Below are 20177 nucleotides of genomic sequence, written 5' to 3' on the forward strand. Positions count from 1 at the left end.
CTTTAGAACAGTCGTTGACAAAAATATTTTGCCGATGGAGGTAATAATGACGCATATGAATTACGAAAAGTTGAGGTTTACCTCTATGGCTTGGAATAAAGTGATTTTCTAAAGCGATAGCAACCGTTTCGGTAGCCGTTGGGCAAAAAACAGTTCGTTATAACAGTGTTGAATTCGAGTTATATAGAGCCATTTATCATTGCGTGGGAACGGACCAAGCAAATCCAGTCGAGTTAACCATGTGTTCGCTATATCCGAGAGCGAGTTATCCATGTTTCACTGTACTATGTATATAAGCCGGAGTTGTCCACTCGTAATCGCCATAACAAGATCATAATTACCTGTAGACACTCTGGCAAATACATTGTCAGAAAAACTTAATAATTCGGCGGATTTTCCCTTGTTTACTGGTCCGCAATAACTAAGGACATCTACCATCACTTTACTTTATTCAATTGAAGGCTCTTTTTCTAAAATACCATGTAACTGATGATTGTGGTGATTTACTAAATTTTTAACAAATTTTTGTCCGTACCCCATGAAACAATTGATGAAACAATTGGTAGTAAAGTGTGTTTAGTGGTGTAGTTTTTACCTTTTATCTCATCTATTATTACGAACACAACTTTGAATCCTTAAACATGTATAACAAAATATACATATACCGTAAAACTTCTAATTGAACGCCACCTCTATTTGAACACCACCCTAAAAGAAGGGTTGAAAAATAGAGCGCCATTCTCTATTTGAATGCCACCTCCATTTTAAGATTCTTTGATCTTTATGAACCCATAATATCAATTGATCAGTAAAAATGTGTCCACAAAATCGTATTAACAAATTAATTATTTATATCAGTAACAATTAATTTTCTCATTGTCCAATTCCAAACCTTTTCATTTACTTTCATTAAAAATTTAAAAGCAATACCACAAAAATAATTAATAACTGTCTCAGGCTAATAGTAGTTACTTTTTCAACACGGTCTTGATACTTCGAGGTGCATGTACACGTATATAAAAAAGGTTTACATTTACTATGGTAGATGAATGACTAGTTGTAAGCTTAAGGTTGTGTTTAGAGAGCAAACTTTTACGCGTTGCGTTTGTGCGAAATACAACGCATAAAAGTATTGCTATGCCAAAAAATTGTTTGGACGTTAATATCGACTAGTTCAGTAGTGCAGAAAAAAAGTTGAAGTCAGAAAACACTGTGGAAGATATTGAACAGCCAGAATAAGTTTGTTTTATCGAAAGCAACAATAAGAACGCCTGTTTTATGATTCTTTGTGAAAAACATAATATTTTAAGCTCTTAGTGATTGCTGTGTGGCAGAAATGCAATTCTACGCAATTATCAGCTGTGGAAGTTTATTTAGGACACAGTAGTAAAGTGATGGAAGAGCTCAAGTTGAAACTACATGAAATCTTAGCACAACAATTAATTAGTGAATTTCATTTAAAATTGGTTTTATCAAGTGATATGATGCTCCTTATCTGATAAAATATAAAAACCATGTGAAATATACTAATCCAATGATTGTCTCTAATCGTGAATGAATACTTTCTCAAGTCTGGCCAGTGAGAAAGGATTGTTTATAATTAGAAATTAAAACAGTAAAATCCTTTTGGGAAAAAGCTTTGTTTGTAAACTAGTATTTCATTTATTGAGCACAAGCCAAAGTAGTTGGATTGTTAGAATTCCGTTTATCAAGTTTTCATGTTTTGAAAAGTTAAAGTTGTGCCTCAAATTTCCAACATGCCTCGCAAACAGGATCCCGTTTGGCAGTTTATCACTAGAACTGCAAAAGGCAAAGGTTTTAAGGCAAATGTAATAGGTGTGCTGTCGTAACGCGAGGTCACGCAGATAGGCTTAAAGCTCACATAGCAAAACGTCAAGCTGAAAACACCAATTCAGACATGATGCTAGTATTCAGGTAATAGCTTAGTCATCTGCCCCTGCTTTGAACACTAGCAATATATCTGCATTATACTCTGCTTTTCACCACCACACAACTACTAATCATTTGGATTAAAATTCCTACTTATACATAGAGCTGAAAGTAATATATTCCCTTTATGTGATAAGATTTCTGCTCTGTATTTTATCAATCATCTTTGATTAACGATTCATTTTTAAATTTTCATGCCTTTTCTCTCGTTTTCCCCATAACAACTCCCACAGTACCATTTTTAACAGATGGTTTCACATATGTATGTTCAATACTCAATCATGCAGCTATAGTAAGTGATGTTAATTAAACTTAAAATTGCAAAAACTTTAGTCAAATTATAAAAACCGGTTTAAACAAAAAAACAAGTTTTTTTTATAAAAACCATGGTTCTTTCCAACCCTGATGCTTGCCAGTTTTTCATGCCGTAAGCAACTATACAGACTTGAGAAAAAATATTTAATATATTTCTGCTCTATTTTCTAGAGAAAGCACAAAACTTGAGTCCAACACAAGAGAGGGCTACTCGATAATGATAATGTTATTATCTTTTGTCGTATCAAAGCTCAATAATTAGTCATTATTTGTTATAAAATCTTCACATGAAATAATCTATTATTCCTAAATGGCAACAAACCTTCAAAATGCCACTTTGGCTGTTTCATATTAATAATATTTGATTCTTTTGTATTACCTTTTTATTCATGCGACTCACTGTCAGTAGTTCAGTTATTATAATCATACACAATAGTACATTACATACTTGAGTGTTTATATGAGTAGTGCTAACTTGAACCATATACTTTTCATCTATATTCTGATGGATTATGTTGATAGAGTTGTAATAGACTATTCTAATAACTAACAAGTTTTCATGATAGCAATGCTGGTTCTGGTTCATCCTCAGATTATAGTCCTTACGATTCCTCCAGACTCCTTATGATCAGATTGCACTATATGAACAGACTATATTAGTATGGCTTTTTTACCGCTTCGACGACTGAAGATGTAATGTTAGACAAAGTCAGTTTATCAAAAGGGCCCAAGAATGTGGTATAAGTTGTTGAAAATATCGATATTTTGGTGATATCATAATACGTGTGCATAAAAACTCTTGAAACGCTTCATTAAATGATTTTGCAACATTTCTATAAAGATTTCAGAAAATAGACGTGACTAAGCGCTTCTGTGACTTGCTTTTACAATAATACTCATCTACGCAGAATGCACACAGAAATATCAACATTCTTAATATCTGACATTTCAAAGTAAAGGAATACCTTTAAAAAATATAGGCTTAAAATTAAAGTTGTGAGCCACTTGGGAATCGTGGCTGCAGCATTCTTTTAAACAAACTCTCCATCTATAAACTAATATGCAACATAAACAAGCATGTGAAAGGCTGAATTGAAGTTATATTTTTCTCAAATTTTGGACACCAACAAATTAATTTTTAGGATTCAGTTCTACTCGGAAACTATAGTATGTTTCTGTATTGTATCTCAAATGACAAGAAACTATGTATGCGTTTACAGTTTCAAATTTTTGTGATGTCAGATGTCTAGGCAAACTCTAGATTAGATCTGTTTGTTGTTTATAGTTTGGCCTCTTCGTTAGTATAAAAGACCTACATTTTAACCATTTTATCTAATTAAAAAATCCCATGCCAGCTGTAAAAAACGACCTAACTCTTAAATGGCTATCCAAAAACAAAATCAGTGTTCAGTGGTAAAAATCGATTTGGCTTTTTAATATTACTAGTTCATCATCAAATTTGCTATCAGATAGTAACACACATTATGATTTGATTTAAGACCAAATGCATTTGACGACAGTGAAAACTAATGCTCAATATGCAATGAGCATTAGCAGGAACCTCAAGGCTCAACTCACAAATGAAATGAATAAATTATCCCGTTATATTTTACTTATTGCAGTATTGAAGTGATTTGGCACATCCTACCAGTAAAATTTACCTGAATCTGCTCTTCAATGTCATCATAGACGAATTGACTTGATTCTTTATTTTCAATAAGCAGTACGAATCGAGTGACTAATGCATCAATGCTTTCCTTATCATTACTATCTCTGCTCTGATCATAATTACGTTGACAAAAATCCATGACACAGTCATATCCTTGATAAACCATTCTACTATTTGATGCATACTGTGTCAGTCAGTGTGAATATGGCAGTGCGGCTCCGTGTTGCCTGCTGCACACATTTCCACTAGACCTCGATATCACTGCATATATTTCACTGGTTGACAATATGTACTATGCATCAATATAGTATAGTTCTATAGTTAGCCTGCACACTGACAATAAGCTTACCTATGCTGTTTTGATTTTCATACAAACAAATGTAACATCATCTCATTCAAATACCAAACAATGTCCTACGCAACCATCTCAGTTTTATCAGTAAGTAGTTGTGGGTTAGTTAGTTCACTAGTCTAGTTGTTCTCAGTTTGGTGGTGAGATTTTCCTTGCTTGATAAGTAGTCTGATGATTTGAGTAATTAATTCAATACCCATTTATTAACTAACAACTACAACACCCAGACTAGATAGTAGACATGTGTTGAATTCATAGAGAAGTGATTTTGTCTGGGTGAATTCAACCGATTAAATAAGTTAGAATAGCTAAAGAATTGAGAATTGAACTGTAGTCATTGCGCTTAAATACTGAATTGAATCAATTCTTACACGATCTGTGATGCAAAATAATTGAGAATTGAATTGTTAATTTCTCAATGAGAATTGAATAAATTCTTGAAGCCTTAAAAAGTCTCTGAGCAGAGGTCATTGCAGGGTTGCAGATTACTCACCCTTTTTAATATCTGCAAAACAAGTTTTTAGGTAGCTACGTTACTATTAACTGCATTTATACAGCACTTGACAAGCAATCACCATAAACTGAAAACAAGTGAAACTGAGAAATAAACCTGATAGGCTACCAGAGATAGCTTTGAAACAAGACATCACCCCAGCAGTTCAGGCCTACTATTTTTTAAGGCTAATCAGGTGAAGGTTTTAGCCAAAACAAAAATGGTTAGGTTGCATTACCCTGCCACCCAAATGTGCTAGTTATTGAAAAGAACAACAAGCAAGCGTGTTTGTACCGCTGTTTTCTGGGTAAAACAACATAGTTCTATTTCAAACATAAACTGACTCATAACTTACAGATTATGACTTATCTAAAGCTTCCATCATTACTCCCTTTTTCCTGCTTTATATAAATGCTGTAGGAATGTTTGAAACACCAAGGTTAGGTTTTAAATTTTATCTAAAAATTATAGGATCATTTACTTGAATAAAAATTTCATAGTAACTACAATTATGCCAGCGATCATGAATGCATTTTTAACTCTTATGTATTTATAACAGTACATAACACACAAGAGGTGTATATTTTAGTGACTACAACGAGTTACACTGGTACAAAATTTCAGAGTTACCAGGCCGCACAATTCTCTTTCTAATCATCCAAATACTCCCAGAAAGTTATCTCTTGACCATTAGAAGTTTTTCATGTAGTATAACACAGCGGGAGATTTATATTCCATTTACAATGTTGAATACGCAGGTTTAAGATTTAGCATCTTCAAACGTCTTAATAGTTTAAGACGTATGAAGATGCTAATGGGATATAGCAGCAGTTTAAGTAGCCAATTTTTCACCATTAGCAGTTTAGCACACACATTGGTCTAACATATATTTCAGAATCCTTTTTTGGTTACAGCACTGACTGTTAAAAAAGTGGTTTCATAAAAATTGGCACATCACAGCAATGTGTGAATCACTTGATATACCAAACCTATTAAATTTTTTTAATTATTTTGAATTGTTTGGTTTGAAAAAGTCGATTTGACCATCACAATAATACGCACTCAGTAACAGCCACGAATATGATTGCTAAGATGATAGGTCAGAGGAAGCAAATTCTTATGTAATAATAGGGAAACAGGAGGAAAATGCTACTTGAACATTAACTTCTTGGCCACACTTGTAATTTATAGCGGTGTTAACATGTATTGTTTAAAAAAAGAAAATATCTATAATAATCTACACTTTACAATATTGCAACATCAACAGTATGTATAAATGATTTGTAAACGAATTCGTGCATACTCGTGTGAATATAGGTCACTACACGTTACCACAATTTGAGAATATGACTACCTATTAACGGTATGTCGTAATTTAAAATTAGGTAATAATTATGACAAGATTTTCGTATGATTTTACGTTAAACCTCGCGCTCGTTTGCTGGCAATCAATGTAAGACAATTGCTCAGCGTTTTCCTTTGTATGGCATGTCATAATTAGTACAAACATTAAACTTTTCTTCACCACTATGGTTCATTTGTTATTGTTGTTCAAGGCGAGTCTTACCACTGATACAGTTGCCATTTTTCATGGGCTTAATCGATGACAGAACCAAAACAAAAGCAGTTGGTCGAAGCAGTGTCGACAGCGATTTTTCGCAACCGCTCGCCTTTATATAGTGTGCGAGAATGAAGCCCTCTTCATGACTACGTAATCATATAAGTACATGGCGCCCTCTTGCGGTAAGCAAAGAAGCGTGACTACTACATCCGGTTTTTCTGCAGTAGGCGTGACGGACCCAATCAAAGCTACCCATAATAAACAATAACAAAACTTTGGCTTGATTGACGGATATTTTATCTAGTTGAGTTTTTCTTGCACAAGGCGCTTTCTTTAAGCTCAACTATTTTATTAAATAAAACATTTGCCACTTTAGCTTGCAGTTACATATAGACCGGATTGCGTATGCTGACATCCGATCATGGCTAGTGGAGAATCTTCAGATTCCGTTAAAAAAGAGTTGCACAGATCCAAGAGTGGACTGAGAATATTAGCTAGACTTGATAGTCAGACAAGCCCATTTTTATTGGACGAGCCTCATTGGATCCCAGACAACGAAGTACGAGTCTTTGACCTTTCATCAAAGTATTATGACTTACTATGTGTCAACCTTCTAAAACTTTCGACCATTTGATGCGTACGATTCTTCAGTTGTTACTTTATTCTTCAATACATCATAGACAGCAATATAATGTAGGGCCTACCTATCATAGTTCTGTATAGTATATGTTTGTAATAATCTATTGTTGCGTTGTTTTATGGTTTACATCACTTTACTGTTCATAGGTTTTCCGGTGTCAGCAGTGCGATAAGACATTCAACTTCACCACAAGAAAGGTAAGGTTTACTTTTACTGGTGTAGTACAGTAGCTGTAGCCTGTGTGACAATGTTAGCAGCTGTTAAGGTAAATTTTTTACTGTTTGAAACTGTGTTTATTCATAGATGTTCCGCTAGTGAAGTACACTCATCAAGTGGGCTGGCAAATCCGTCTTCTAGTTTGAGTTTTACCTTGCTTTCGCTAGCAATTTGCCTTGAACTGTATGTAATCAGTTGAATATGTCAAGTGAAACGTGGCACTCGGACAAAACTACCAATTGAATCAAGCTCATTATCGACTGTCTAATAGGTTTATTTTGGCAGTGTAACTTGTTAATGAAAAAATATGAGCCCAATCCACTACGCGCTCATACATCACATGAGATAGCTGGAGCTGATGTTATCAGGCCTGCCAACCCTAGAGTGAGAGTCTATTTTGGGGACAATGAAAGCGCGAAGATTGGATGAGTGGGGTAAATTTTAATAGCGTATAAAAACACCACAGCGAAAGATAATATAATTCCATATGGAAACCACATGTCGTGGAGGTTATTGATAGATGCGAATGCCACAAATATGTTTATACATAGTTGTTTATTAGTAGTAAGTACATGATTACTACACGTACTTGAAGATTTTGGCAAAAAGACAGGTTTGCTTGGGTAAAAGGGGCAATTGCTGACATGGGCATGAGATGTGTGAGGCATGGGGCAACTGCGTGTTTCTCACACCCAATGCGTGAGAGTTGGCAGGCCTGGATGTTATCTCCATGTTTTTTTCAACACAACAAATTATTGTAAAATCAATGTAGTTCCTTAATTTTTTTGTATAAATGATGCAATTTCTCATTTTGTGTACTATATGAAGTGTGTCACACTTCAAAGCCACGATCATTTGCTGACTTAGCATGTTTTACGCATAGGCCTATGTATCTTACCACTTGGGTATCTTACCACTTCATTTGCTGACTCAGCATGTTTCACGCATAGGCCTATGTATCTTACCACTTCGGTATCTTACCACTTCATTTGCTGACTTAGCATGTTTCACGCATAGGCCTATGTATCTTACCACTTGGGTAACTAGAAATTAAAATAATCGTCTTTTTACTCTTTTTGTAAATCTCAGACACTGCCACCTACAGTGTGAAATGCGATTGACCTTTCTTCCGATTTTTCTTTCTCCACAGCTTCCTTGCTTTGTTCTTTCTCCACAGCTTCCTTGCTTTGTTCTTTTTCCACAGTTTCCTTCTTTTTCCACAGCTTTATTCTCTGCAGCTTCTTTGGACTCTTCTTTTTCCACAGCTTTGGTTTCTCCTTTCACAACTTCTTTGGGGATACCACTTGAAAAGGTTTCATTAATATTAATAGTAGTCATACTCCTGATATACTAAGAGTTAACAAACCGTGAACATCGCAAAGTTTTTTTAGGATTTCATATTTCTGTTTTGTATACATAAGAGAAACACAATATTGTCCTTCTTTATTGCTAGGTTAGAAACCTTAAATAACAACCCAGAAAAATTCACCAAAGTTCAACTATTATTGATCACCTTTTTTACAACAATTATATGTTCATGCTACAAACTGTCTTTATGAGTCATGAAAGCTGTGTTATCATGGTTTATGGAAAGTAGAAAAAAACAACACGTTTTGACATAAAAACTCCTGCATCTGCAAAGGATTAGGATGTCACAAAAAAGCTGAAACTGTTTTGGTTCAAAATTAATAAGTAATAAGTATTATAACATAAGCCAGTAAGGGTGGTTGTCTGCAGAGTTTTCCTAATTGCATCCTAAAAGTTGAAAGTTCAATGCGATGAATAATTTCCATCAATTATATTCTCAATTCTGCTCTATTTTCATTTCGATACACCGAAATTCTATGGCAGGTTATGGTAATGTAAGCAGTGTTCATTAGACTATGTAATGCAAATATCAGTGCATACACCCGAGTTTTACAATATTTCATTGCTTCTACGTTGGGCCAACTACGTCATGAATATCACAGCTTCTGTTGGCCCAGCATTAACTATAAAGGTGCAGGAATAGAAGGGCCACAGCCGACCTTATTATTGTTCCAGATGGTATACTACAGTTAATCGTGAGCTTAACCATTTCTAGTGACAGTAGAACGCTCATCAACTCCTACCTTAAACAAGTAGATTTATAAGAAAGCAAGAGTTATGTTCTCTTACAGCACCATTGCAGACGATGCGGCGGAATATTTTGTGATACAGATGTAAAACATAAACTGCCCTTACCGAGGCTTTCATTTGTTGACCCAGTGAGGATGTGTCTCAGCTGCGCTAACACTACCAAGAAGGAAAATGAGTTTTTTGACAAGCATCTTAAAGTGTTGACATCAGGTGCAATTATATATTTGTCATAACAAATACTACATAGCCACGAGTTATGGATCAGTTGAAGACCCTGAATAGCACTGACTATATTGGCATCAGGTTTCCTGGCATGATTCAACTCCTTATACCAATTTAGTTAATTGACTTATAATTACCTAATATAAGTTATCAGGTCCTACCTATTACATATCAGTTATCAAGTCTTACCTACTACATAATATCAGTTATCAAGTCCTACCTATTACATATCAGTTATCAAGTCTTACCTACTACATAATATAGGTTATCAAGTCTTACTTATTACATAATATCAGTTATCAAGTCTTACCTACTACATAATATCAGTTATCAAGTCTTACCTATTACATAATATAAGTTATCAGGTCCTACCTATTACATATCAGTTATCAAGTCTTACCTATTACATAATATCAGTTATCAAGTCCTATCTATTACATATCAGTTATCAAGTCTTACCTACTACATGATATCAGTTATCAAGTCTTACCTGCTATATAATATAAGTAACTAGCTGCATTACCCGTGTTTGAGAACAGATTTACGTAAAGCAATAGTTTTATTGGGAGTTGTCTTTCATAGTGTAAAACAACTCCAAATATGCAATCTACTAAAATTTTTGTGCCAATCAAACTGCATACACATATGCAGTCGTACATGCCAATAATGTTGGAGAGAACGATGAAAATATGCAATGTGTTTTACAGCTAGTCTACAATGCATCAGTCTCGAACCATTCAAATCGGAGTTGTCCTAATTTTGTACATAGAACTGATGATGAAATTGACATTGCTAGGCAAACTGAAGTTATTCAAACTGGCAGTATTGAAAAGTTTTACATATTTTAAGAAATTATAGAAAATATTTTGCTATTGCACTGTTAAGCTATCGCCAGGATTTATTGAATTGAGACTTCTACATGCTTAAAACACTAATCATGACTCACCAGTTCTTCGTCTATAGCCTGTGTTTTGACATGGTATATACAAACTGTGCAGCAGTAATGTGGTTGTGTTTATAAAATTTATTATCAATAATATCTACTATATAAACTGCATATATGGCCTCTCGCCTTTCCAACGTGAGGCATTACATCTGGAGCATTTTTGGACATTTGTCCCATAGAAAAATTCGGCTCTATACTGTGTTGCAGGACTGCAGACAAGTGCGAAGTTTTCTGCCCATACACGGCGCCTGGTAGCAGCTGCTGTAGTTAGTGCATCTTGCTGTTGTCGCGGTTTCATCTGCTATGAAAATTCAGCTCGCCGAGCAGCTGTTGTAGCTAGTGCATCATGTTCTTGTCGCCGCTGCGTCTGCTATTCTGGCCTGCTCTCGATGTACTTGTGTTTGTTCAGTGGTTTCTGCTCTTCTAGCAGTAGCAGTTCTGTTTCGTTGTGGGTAGACCTTTGTTTACTCTGCAGTTTCTGCTCGTCTAGCTGCTGCTTTGCGAATTCGGTCTCTTTCTCTACGGGAATCAATCTGTTCTTGCGTTTGGGGCTTTTTGGGAGGCATTGTACTGCTTCAAGCGTTTCTAAAAGTGAATGAGATGGTGTGCTTTTTTGTAATACACGCTGTTCGCTTTCTTCTCACCGTCGCCTATCGCAACGCTCGGAGTGCCCGTGTAAGTTATGTAGTAGCTGTAGTTCTGTAATGCTCGTAGCTGGAAAAAAGTAAAAGTAAGTCAGCTGCGGAAGGAAATGAACATGCTTACTATCACGAACAGTTGCAAATCCAACGTTTTCAAGTAGTGGAGGTGTGGCAATTCATAGACAATAGAACGTGGAATAAGAAGTACTAACCTTTTTGATGTAGAAATTTAGTAGGTAAAGTGCACTAGCCGTATCTGTGCATGTTCTGTAGTAGCTGTAGTTCTTTAGTACTCGTAGCTGGAAAAAAGGTAAAAGTAACTCAGCTGCAGAAGGAAATGAACATGTTTACTATAACAAACAGTGGTAAATCCAACATTTTCAACCCTTTCACTGAAGTAGACTCATTTATGCATTTTCTATGGTCGACCGCCGTTGACACATTTTTGCGACTTTCTCAGCAATTGCTAGTAACTGAATTTTATTATTCGTTGATAACATAACCAACGATCTTTAGGACTTTTATGGTAGTGACAGTGTTATCTTAAGATTTCTCTATAAAATTAGCCTAAAATTTAATTTTAAATCTTTGTTTGAGAATTTCCAACTTAAAAACAAACATTTTTGTGTAAGTTTTGAAAACGCCACCAAGTTAGAAAACAAATAATTACTTATGTTGATGACATTATAGCCTTTTCAGATTTAAATTTTTGTGATTACACAGATAAATAAAACAGCAATAGCAGCACTGGCTCTGATGGTGGTGAAAGTTTTGGTTTTGTAAGAATAAGGAACATTGTAGAGGATCGTTTTAGCTTCGTAGCTTCTCATCGCTTCATCAATGCACAAAGTATAGATACAATGAATTTTTTGCATAGCAGTGTTTCTTAACATGTTGGCAAAATCTACGATATAACCAAAACAAACGTTCGTGGTGGAGTTTCAAATTGAAAAAATATCATGAAGCAATATCGGCAAAATGCTGGCAGTAGGCTGATAGCTAAATTTGTACATGGATGCAAGTGGAAGAGTTATGTAGAAGAGGTGTGGCAATTCATAGACAATACATCATTGAATAAGTACTAACTAATGTAGAAATTTAGTAGGTGAGAACAGCGTTTTTTCCAATGGCCGCCAGAAACAAACGTTCACGTGACCTTCTCAGTACACGTTGGCAGTACATATTAATTAGATGTAATTTACTACTCATTAATTTAATTAATGAGTAGAAAATTTTATTTAATTTACTACTAATATTTACTACTAATTTAATTTTATTACTTATATTAATTAAGTTCACTTCGTACGACCGAATCTAAACAAGGAAAGACCGCTCTATAATCTATTTATACTACTCATATTAATTCAGTTGTCGCACTAACAGGAGATTCCTGCTAATGCGCCCGAGTGGCGAAAGAAAAAACCACAGAATAGCCGCACCCTTATATAAGCCGCATGGCTCAAACCATCAGAAAAAAGTAGCGGCTGATAGTCCGAAAGGTACGGTACTCTATAAGGTGGGCATACACACAGACAACAATTGCCGTTTATATAGTAGATTAAGTCTTATCCACTACATAATATCAGTTACCAAGTCTTACCTACCACATAATATAAGTTATCAAGTCCTACATACTACCTACAGTAATATCAGTGATAATTTAATACAATAATACAGTCATTAGTTACAGTCATGATCATCAGCTACTGTGTAACTACTACTGGAGCTAGTACCTATCCTATTAGTACAGTCACTAGTTACAGTCATGGGTATGAGATACTGCGTAACTTCTACTGTGGCTAGTACTTATCTTAGTAATACAGGCACTCGTTGCAATCATTGTTGTCAGCTAATGTTGGACCACTACTGTAATTACCAGTTCACAGATGAAACTAGCTAATTCTGTTTTTTTGAGATACCGAAAAATTACAGATAATTCTGTAATTTTTCGGTATTTCATTCCGCGCACTTTGAATGTATTTTAGCCACTCAAGTATAGTTGAATATTTACCATCAACAAAACAATATCTAGAAAAGGAGGGCCTATATTTGCAATTATAAGGTTTGGTTACTGGTTTGGGTACTGCTCATTCTGTCCAAGATAAACCGATAACAGCTGTTTTATTATTATATATTATTGTATACTATATTACTTAATGTTGTATTAATGTATATATTACATTGTTCTACTTGACACTCCCCGGATCACAGTTTGTTGTAGTTTAACTGTTTATCAATATCTGGATGCTCGTCACCTTGTCTACCCACTTATTAGTTCCTTTTTTTATCTTGTGCATGCTACTACTTTCCTGTTAGCTACATTGTAAATGTACTTTTGGGTAGGAGCTTCATTCAATGTACAGAGTACTACACACAGTGGCACAGAGGAAAGGCAGTTTCAGTGCAATTTATCAGTTGCATCACACAGGTAATAATACACTCTGCTCTATAGTTATAATAACATACAGGTAATAATACACTCTGCTCTATAGTTATAATAACATACAGGTAATACACTCTATTCTACAGTTATACTAACCTACAGGTAATACAATCTATTCTATAGTTATGCTAACATACAGGTGATACACTCTGCTCTATAGTTATACTAACACACAGGTAATACACTTTATTCTATAGTTATAATAACATACAGGTAATACACTCTATTCTATAGTTATAATAACGCACAGGTAATACACTCTATTCTATAGTTATACTTACATACAGGTAATACACTCTATTCTTTAGTTATAATAACATACAGGTAATACATTCTATTCTCTAGTTATAATAACGCACAGGTAATACACTCTATTCTATAGTTATAATAACATACAGGTAATACACTTTATTCTATAGTTATACTAACATAAAGGTAATACACTCTATTCTATAGTTATACTAACATACAGGTAATACATTCTATTCTATAATTATACTAACATACAGGTAATACACTCTATTTTATAGTCATACTAACAGACATGTAATACACTATATTCTATAGTTATACTAACACACATGTAATACACTCTATTCTATAGTTATACTAACATAAAGGTAATACACTCTATTCTATAGTCATACTAACAGACATGTAATACACTCTACAGTTATATTAACATACAGGTAATACACTCTATTCTATAGTTATACTAACATACAGGTAATACATTCTACTCTATAGTTATACCAGCATACAAGTAATACACTATATTCTATAGTTATACTAACACACATGTAATACACTCTATTCTATAGTTATACTAACATAAAGGTAATACACTATATTCTATAGTTATATTAACATACAGGTAATACACTCTATTCTATAGTTATACTAACATACAGGTAATACATTCTACTCTATAGTTATACCAACATACAGGTAATGCACTATATTCTATAGTTATACTAACACACAGGTAATACACTCTATTATATAGTTATACTAACATAAAGGTAATACACTCTATTCTATAGTTATAATAACATACAGGTAGTACACTTTATTCTATAGTTATACTAACATAAAGGTAATACACTCTATTCTATAGTTATACTAACGTACAGGTAATACATTCTATTCTATAATTATACTAACATACAGGTAATACACTCTATTCTATAGTTATACTAACATACAGGTAATACATTCTACTCTATAGTTATACCAACATACAGGTAATACACTATATTCTATAGTTATACTAACACACAGGTAATACACTCTATTCTGTAGTTATACCAACATACAGGTAATACACTATATTCTATAGTTATACTAACATAAAGGTAATACACTATATTCTATAGTTATACTAACATAAAGGTAATACACTCTATTCTATAGTTATACTAACGTACAGGTAATACATTATATTCTATAATTATACTAACATACAGGTAATACACTCTATTCTATAGTTATACTAACATACAGGTAATACATTCTACTCTATAGTTATACCAACATACAGGTAATACACTATATTCTATAGTTATACTAACACACAGGTAATACACTCTATTCTATAGTTATACTAACATAAAGGTAATACACTATATTCTATAGTTATACTAACACACAGGTAATACACTCTATTCTATAATTATGTTAACATAAAGGTAATACACTCTATTCTATAGTTATACTAACATACAGGTAATAAATTCTATTCTATAATTATACTAACTAACAGGTAATACACTCTAGTTTATAGTCATACTAACAGACATTTAATACACTCTACAGTTATATTAACATACAGGTAATACACTCTATTCGTAATAATACTTAGAACACTTTGCTATCACTATACATGTCACGAATAAAGCACCCGCTTGAATCTGGGCGTTTAGTCGGATCATGGTTAGTCTAAAAAGACAATAATGACATCAAATTGTAGCTGATGTTTTAGCTTTATATTGGTCCTAATTTGATTTGAATTATTTCAATATTACAATCACATCTTTAAGGAGAAATACTCATATGAAGACCTTTTGCTTGCATGCTTTGTAATTAGAGAGGCTACTAGCCACCACCTTGTCAAACATTTGTACAATCTGGATGTATGTTTTACATGTATATTCAGCCCTGTCACCTTATATCCCGTCTGCACTACATTTATGCGCATTGAGCAAACCTCAGTATATCTTTACATTCTCTAGCTGCTAATCATATGTTCTACCTTCATTATTCTTCACTTTTCAGTATTCTTGTGTACTCTGTACTTGGCATGACCTTTAGCCGTCTCCTCTAAATACGATGAAGCTGTCATATAATTGATCATATACCTTTTCTTATTTTTAGCTTGTAGATGTAAATCATGTCATAGTTGATGCTTGCACATCCATCTTATTTTAGCCTGTAAACATCTAAACCATGCCATAGTTCATTCTTGCACACCAACATACATTTATTCTTTTACCTGTATGCTTTTTTATTTTCCTTAAAATCTCTCAAGGTCTTGATACTCTACTAGCATGCTTAATGCACACAGGTATTTGGAGTTCCAAAATAGCGCTTACACACATGACAATGTGGATATCGCCACAGCCCTCAAAGTGCAGGTACTTGCTGTGGCAGGCGATGCAGGTAGGTGTGTTGAACATGAGACATGTAACAATTTTTAGGTGGTTTCAAGTAATTGATTTACTACAATTGGTAAGTATAGAATGTATTTTAGTCACTCAAGTATAATTGAATATTTACCATCAACAAAACAATATCTAGAAAAGGAGGGCCTATATTTGCAATTATAAGGTTTGGTTACTGGTTTGGGTACTGCTCATTCTGTCCAAGATAAACCGATAACAGCTGTTTTATTATTATATATTATTGTATATTATATTACATAATGTTGTATTAATGTATATATTACATTGTTCTACCTGACACTCGCTAAGGTTAGTTGAAGGCCATTGGCTTTGGGATTATCCCATAAGAGTTGCCTTCTTGTGGGATTATTAAATATGTTTTAAAACCTTCGGGTTCAAGCAACTTTAACCCAAATTTAATCTGGTACTTTTTTTCAACAATAATTATTACATGTGCACAGACAATTATATCATATTGTATATAATCATCAGTCCCAGAGGATAGGCTGTGGACACCTGCTAGCACCTGTGCACAGACAATTATATCATATTGTATATGATCATCAGCCCCAGAGTATAGGCTGTGGACACCTGCTAGCACCTGTGCACAGACAATTATATCATATTTTATATGATCATCAGTCCTAGAGTATAGGCTATGAACACCTGCTAGCACCTAGTTGGTAAGAGTCTTTGATAAACTAAAGAAAGTCGCCAAAAGTTATTTTTGGCAGATTAATAGAAGAAATGTGAGATTTTATTTGCCCTGTTGTGAGACCTACTTCAGTCAATGACTAGGTGCCACGGCCATAGTTATCAGTGCTATGATGTATGGGTAGGAGCCATCGTATTTTTCCTTTGGGTCTGAAATATGGATTGGCCTGTGCTATGTTTAACCTTCTATAAACTGAATTCTTATTTAGGCACTTTGATCAGATCTGATCTTTAATCTGGTGTCTCTTTTTGTTATTATCAATTGTACAATAATCATTCATACCATCAAATACTCGAGCCATAAATGCTTATTTATTTTAGTTTGTTAAATTGAAGCATTAATTCCTAATTTGTTAACATTAGACAGAGTTAGTAAAATTTATACAGTCGAATCGTAAGTACAGTCGAACCTGAGTTCAGTCGAACCTGAGTACAGTCAAACCTGAGTTCAGTCAAACCCGAGTACAGTCAAACCTGAGTACAGTCAAACCTGGGTACAGTCTAACCTGAGTTCAGTCTAACCTGAGTTCAGTCAAACTTGAGTACAGTCGAACTTGAGTACAGTCGAACCTGAGTACAGTCTAACCTGAGTTCAGTCTAACCTGAGTTCAGTCAAACTTGAGTACAGTCGAACCTGGGTACAGTATAACCTGAGTTCAGTCGAACCTGAGTACAGTGGAACCTGAGTACAGTCGAAACTGAGTTCAGTCGAACCTGAGTACAGTCGAACTTAACTACAGTCAAAACTGAGTGCACTTGAACCTGAGTACAGTCGAACCTGAGTGCAGTCACACCTGAGTACAGTCGAACCTGAGTACAGTCGAACCTGAGCACAGTCGAACCTGAGTACAGTCGAACCTGAGTACAGTCACACCTGAGTACAGTCGAACCTGAGTACAGTCGAACCTGAGTACAGTTGAACCTGAGCACAGTCGAACCTGTGCACAGTCGGACCTGAGCACAGTCAAACCTGAGTACAGTCGAACCTGAGTACAGTCCAACCTGAGTTTAGTCGAGCCTGAGTACAGTCCAACCTGAGTACAGTCGAACCCTTAGCACAGTAAAACCTGAGCATAGTCAAACCTGAGCATAGTCAAAACTCTACATTAAAGATTATTCTTGCAGATGTTTTATTCATATGTCAAAAAGTTTGAAAAATAGAGTAATGGTTCTCATAAGAATACACTTTGTTTTATTTAATTTATTTCACAGTCCAAAGGAAACTGGCTAGAAACGCTCGAGATAAAGCAGTTTAATAAATTCTTTATATGTACCAAACTATGTGAAAGTTTAAATTTTAAAAATACTAAATCATATACAAGAAGCTCAATCATGCTAGTAATAGTCAATGATAAAGTTTTGGTTGTCACTTTAGTTAGTAAAGGCAGGACAGTTGGCGTGTTTATAATTATCACATTTAATTGCTAAATCTATTTATTTTGAGACATTGTTTTCTCTTTGCGTCACCTGTATTTCTTCTTCATGAGACCTACTAGACGGCCCCATAGATTTAAAAACCAACTTAGTTAACCAGTGTTCATTAGCTTCCTACATTCTAGGTTATCATAATATTAAATATTATTCTTCTAATCTCGGAAGCAATTAGCCCACCTACTGAGTTTGCTGTACTAGATTCACAGTATTGGAAGGTACTCAGATACGATTGACCGTCGGTCCATCATGATTGACAGGTGGTCAAACAGTCATAAACGGGATTACATTGACGTACAAGGATTTCTCTGACAAAGAGCAGGTTGTGACCTTGCGTGTGCGGAATGACAGTTCAAGGAAGTTTGCGGTCCTATGGATAGTTGCCATGCAGAAGGTAAGTATATTATTGGCAATCCTCATGTGGGAGAGTTTACTGTGAATTATGGACAGTTCCTGTACCGAAGGTGTGTTGTGCATTATGAGTGGCTGCCATGCAGAAGGTAAGTATATTTTTGCTCTCATTATTTACCATAGAGACGTAAGTGTGTTCTATACTCTGGGTAGTCAGCATGTAAAAGGTTAGTGCAGAATGTAGGCATGCTGTTTCTTACTTTGGCTGTTCAACCATTGTCGGCACTCTGATTTGAGACATCAAGAAGGCAGCATGAGGCACCCAAGTAGGGGTTGTAAAACTGCATAGCGTATGAGCTAAATTTTACCATGCGATTGTAGTAGGTGTGTATAGCTGTATACAAGTGCCAACTAACTTGCTTAAATTGGCAATTAAGATTTGCATTCTCTTGTTATGTCAGGCCGTTCGCTGAGAATTAGCAGTTCTTTTATTGTTCACAGGCTATGAAGATGTTGTTTGAGGGGAGAAGCTCAACCAAATGACAGTAAGATAGATGTGGCGATAGCATGATGTTTAGCGCATACACTTTTATCATTTGTTCTTAAACTTTTATTTAATCAAAATGGCTAACTGATGATCTCAGCTACTCGGAAGGTATGTAATCCTTAGGGACTTTGACCACTCAAACTGAACAAGTGTTTATTATATGTGTAGCTCTATGAGTATCCTTTTAATCAGCATAATATATGCAATCTTTTCCTACAATTCTATCATAACAATAAAACCTTTTATCATGCTCCTGATATACAGTCAATCATGTCTGTATTATGTACTTTTTATCACCATGGGGCTTGATGCGGACCATAAGCTATTAGGGTTGCTGTCCTTTGCTGTTCAGTGTTTAAACGTCAAAGCTGCCCAAGATTATCCAAAGTCGATATTGTGGGTGTAACTCGTGGTGGAAGACTCAAATGTTTATCATTTCTAGAATTATTTGAGAACTAAGTACTTTTTGCTTGTCTGGAATACGTAATAAGTTGTTGGGTCGTTGAATCAAAGTTATTTGTGTGTGGTAATTACCTCATTTCAAAAAAGTATTTGGTACTTCAGATTGTGATAGCATGGAAAACTGCAATGCCTTGTATACCAAAACTGCTGTCACCTCATTTACGTGACTTTTGTTATTAATGCGAGCTGATGTCTCTTTCACATGCAAGGTTGTGCAACTTCAAAATCAAAGAGTACATTGTTGTATCTCACACTGCAGAATTAAGACTCACACAACTTTCCTTGCACGATATTATTCGTTTCATATAAAAGATGCAGGTATGGCGAGCATAAAGCATTCAGAGATTGCTAAGATTTTGGTATGGCCAGTATTAGGTTGCAGATAATACGTTGATGGTAAGAGACACTCATGATGCTGATGGATTTAACTGAAAGTAAACTCATAT

At 34.8% G+C, this 20177-nt stretch overlaps 2 protein-coding genes across 2 annotated transcripts in view; one reads left to right on the top strand and one right to left on the bottom strand.

Moving 5' to 3' along the window:
• Nucleotides 1–6485, bottom strand: part of LOC137399543 (transcription initiation factor IIA subunit 1-like) — a 35765-nt gene extending 29280 nt beyond the window's left edge. The window contains exon 1 of the mRNA XM_068085706.1: nt 6347–6485. Coding sequence (XP_067941807.1) covers nt 6347–6364 — 18 coding nt within the window. The 5' untranslated portion in view covers nt 6365–6485. The remainder of the gene's footprint in view (nt 1–6346) is intronic.
• Nucleotides 6486–6564: 79 nt separating this feature from the next.
• LOC137399241 (zinc finger FYVE domain-containing protein 21-like) lies at nt 6565–19526 on the top strand. The gene is made up of 7 exons (XM_068085263.1): nt 6565–6899; nt 7127–7177; nt 9356–9524; nt 13467–13551; nt 16130–16224; nt 18632–18765; nt 19224–19526. Exons 1-7 carry the CDS (start codon nt 6762–6764, stop codon nt 19263–19265), a joined length of 714 nt encoding a protein of 237 aa, XP_067941364.1. The 5' UTR covers nt 6565–6761; the 3' UTR covers nt 19266–19526.
• Nucleotides 19527–20177: the final 651 nt, after the last annotated feature.

The sequence above is a fragment of the Watersipora subatra genome, chromosome 7 (assembly GCF_963576615.1).
Source record: "Watersipora subatra chromosome 7, tzWatSuba1.1, whole genome shotgun sequence".
NCBI lineage: Eukaryota > Metazoa > Bryozoa > Gymnolaemata > Cheilostomatida > Watersiporidae > Watersipora > Watersipora subatra.

Excerpts from the sequence above, each read along its gene's own strand:
- LOC137399241 (XM_068085263.1), top strand. The coding sequence starts at position 6,762 with ATGGCTAGTGGAGAATCTTCAGATTCCGTTAAAAAAGAGTTGCACAGA. Across the intron at positions 6,900-7,126 it reads ATTGGATCCCAGACAACGAA|GTTTTCCGGTGTCAGCAGTG; the intron begins GTACGAGTCTTT and ends TACTGTTCATAG. Across the intron at positions 7,178-9,355 it reads TCAACTTCACCACAAGAAAG|CACCATTGCAGACGATGCGG; the intron begins GTAAGGTTTACT and ends GTTCTCTTACAG.